We start from the raw sequence: 2,218 nt of genomic DNA, 5'->3' as shown, positions 1-2,218 counted from the left end.
TCCCCCGGGACATTACGACACCATGTCGTCGACGACAAAGCTGGTGATTCCCGGCCTACAAACAGAGCTCCGAGCGGGAGTTCAACGAGTGGTTCCGCAACCTGCGGACCGCGGCGAAGCAACACAAGTACCTCCTCGACATATCGAGGTGGGCACCATCCGGCCGGGCGCGGAGCGCGAGGCCGAGGCGGTCGCGCTGCACGTGCGCTACAAGAACATCGGCACTGCGGACGGCCTCATCCCGGCCATGATCGACAAGTTCTTCAAGGACCTGTCGGTGACTCTGTCGCGCCAACTCTACGGTGCGCTGCAGAACGCCGTCAAGGACGACGACACGCTCGCCGAGATGTTGGCGGACGAGGACGCCGACCACTACGACGACATCAAGAAGGGCATCGCGGCGATCAAGTCGCTCATCGAGTCGGAGGACACGAACTCCAAGAACGTGCGCACGAAGGCGCTGCGCGCGGATCTCGAGAAGGCGTACTCCCCCGACGCTCTCAAGGACCTCACGTCCGCGAGCCTCGCCAAGTTCAAGACGGGCATCGAGCAGGCGAACAAGTTGCTCAAGGACTCCCAGTGGCACCTCCCCGACGAGGTGATCGAGGAATACATCCTCGACGCGATCGCCGCCAAGGGGGCCACGCTCGGCGCAAACATGCGCGTGCAGATCGGCATACAGCGCCAACTCGCCGCGCAATCGGGCAAGACGTACGGCCTCAAGGCGTCCACGCTCGCGATGCAGGGCATCCTCGACCAAGACAACGCGGACCGCGCCAACGAGGCCAAGGCGGCTGCGCAGGCGGCGTTCGAGGCGGAGATTGCCTCGCAAGGCGTGCTCAAGGAGAAGCTCGCGGCCGCCGAGTCCCAGGTCGCCGCTCTCCAGGCGCAGATCAAGTCCGACAAGGGCGGCCCAAGCACTACAAGGACATCGCCAACATCCGCGACCCCAAGCTGCGCGACGCGTGGTACAAGGCGTATGACACCGAGTTCCTCGGCCTCATCCAGAACGGCACGCTCAAGCCCATGCGCCGCCCCGCCAAGGTGCGCGTCCTCCCGCTGAAGGAGATCGCCTCCCGGAAGTCCGACGGCCGGTGCAAGTGGCGCTGGCGGCGTTGGCGCCGACGGATGCGCCGAGCGGCATCAGGTGGATGTTGAAGTCCTCCCCGAAGTAGATGGTCTGCCCGGAGGGGTAGTTGAGGCGTGGTGGGCAGAGGTCGAAGCGGACCACGATGTTCTGCGCCTTGCACTCCTTGACGCTGACGAGAGGCATGGCGAGTCCGGGCGCGTACAGCGCGTTCACCCACTCGGTGTTCACAACCTTGGTGTCCTGCGGCTTGGTCGGGTCAGCCAGCGCGAAGGCGTACGCGGTGCCGACGCCCTTCGCCTTGAGGTAGTCGTTGTTTGCGCAGCGGATGTAGATGGGCTTCTCGGGCTCGCGCCACCCGTGAGGGAAGTAGTCGGGCGTCGGGAACATGTTCATGCCCGCCTTGGAGTCGACGCCAGCAGCATACGATCCCGGCATGTTCACACCGGCGGTCGTGTCGTACGCGTCGACGACCTTGACATGCCCGACAAGCGCGTGTGCCTGCATCGCGTCCATGCGCGCCACGTACATGGCGAGCATGATGCACGTGTACGAGAGGACGAGCGGGACCGTCTTGGGCACGTCGATGTCATTCACCGCGCGGAACATGTCGCCCGCGACCTTGCGGTAGATCGGCTGGAGCGGGTCCTCCTCGATGGCGTACTCTGCTCCGCCACCTGAGCCAGTCGCCGGCCCGGTGGACAGCTCGAGGGGTAGTGCGGTGACGGACTCGACCATCACGCCCATGTTCGAGGGCTCGTCCACGGCGTCGGCCACAGGCGTGCCGATCGAGGCAGGCGAGCCCATGTAGACCGGGATGAGGCACGCGAGCAGGACGAGTAGGATGGAAGCGCCGATGTACGGGCGAGGCAGCGCGGTGACGGACGAGGTGAACTTGACCCACAGCCCGCCGCGCGCCCGTGCCTCCGCCGCATTGCGCGCCGCCGTCTTGGCCTTGAGGATGGCGGGCGTGTCGGTGGGGTTGGAGTCGGGGAAGGTGTCCTCGACCTGGTCGGTGCCGACGCCAGCGACAAAGCCGCCGACGATGCCGTCCGGGTCGAACGTGCGGGTGACAGAGTCGGCCAGCGCCGCCCGCACCTCCTCGTGGTCGGTCGCGGTGGAGTCCGACTT

The 2,218-nt window shown here is 66.0% G+C and overlaps 1 protein-coding gene across 1 annotated transcript in view; it reads right to left on the bottom strand.

Moving 5' to 3' along the window:
* EMIHUDRAFT_241253 (hypothetical protein) overlaps positions 1–142 on the bottom strand; it is a gene marked incomplete at both ends in the record, with an annotated part of 774 nt that extends 632 nt beyond the window's left edge. The window contains 2 exons of the mRNA XM_005773785.1: positions 22–55; positions 132–142. Coding sequence (XP_005773842.1) covers positions 22–55; positions 132–142 — 45 coding nt within the window. The remainder of the gene's footprint in view (positions 1–21; positions 56–131) is intronic.
* Positions 143–2,218: the final 2,076 nt, after the last annotated feature.

The sequence above is a fragment of the Emiliania huxleyi genome (genome assembly GCF_000372725.1).
Source record: "Emiliania huxleyi CCMP1516 unplaced genomic scaffold EMIHUscaffold_327, whole genome shotgun sequence".
NCBI classification, from domain to species: domain Eukaryota; phylum Haptophyta; order Isochrysidales; family Noelaerhabdaceae; genus Emiliania; species Emiliania huxleyi.
Note: the sequence above shows the minus strand (reverse complement) of the source record. Positions and strands in the feature narration are given on the sequence as shown.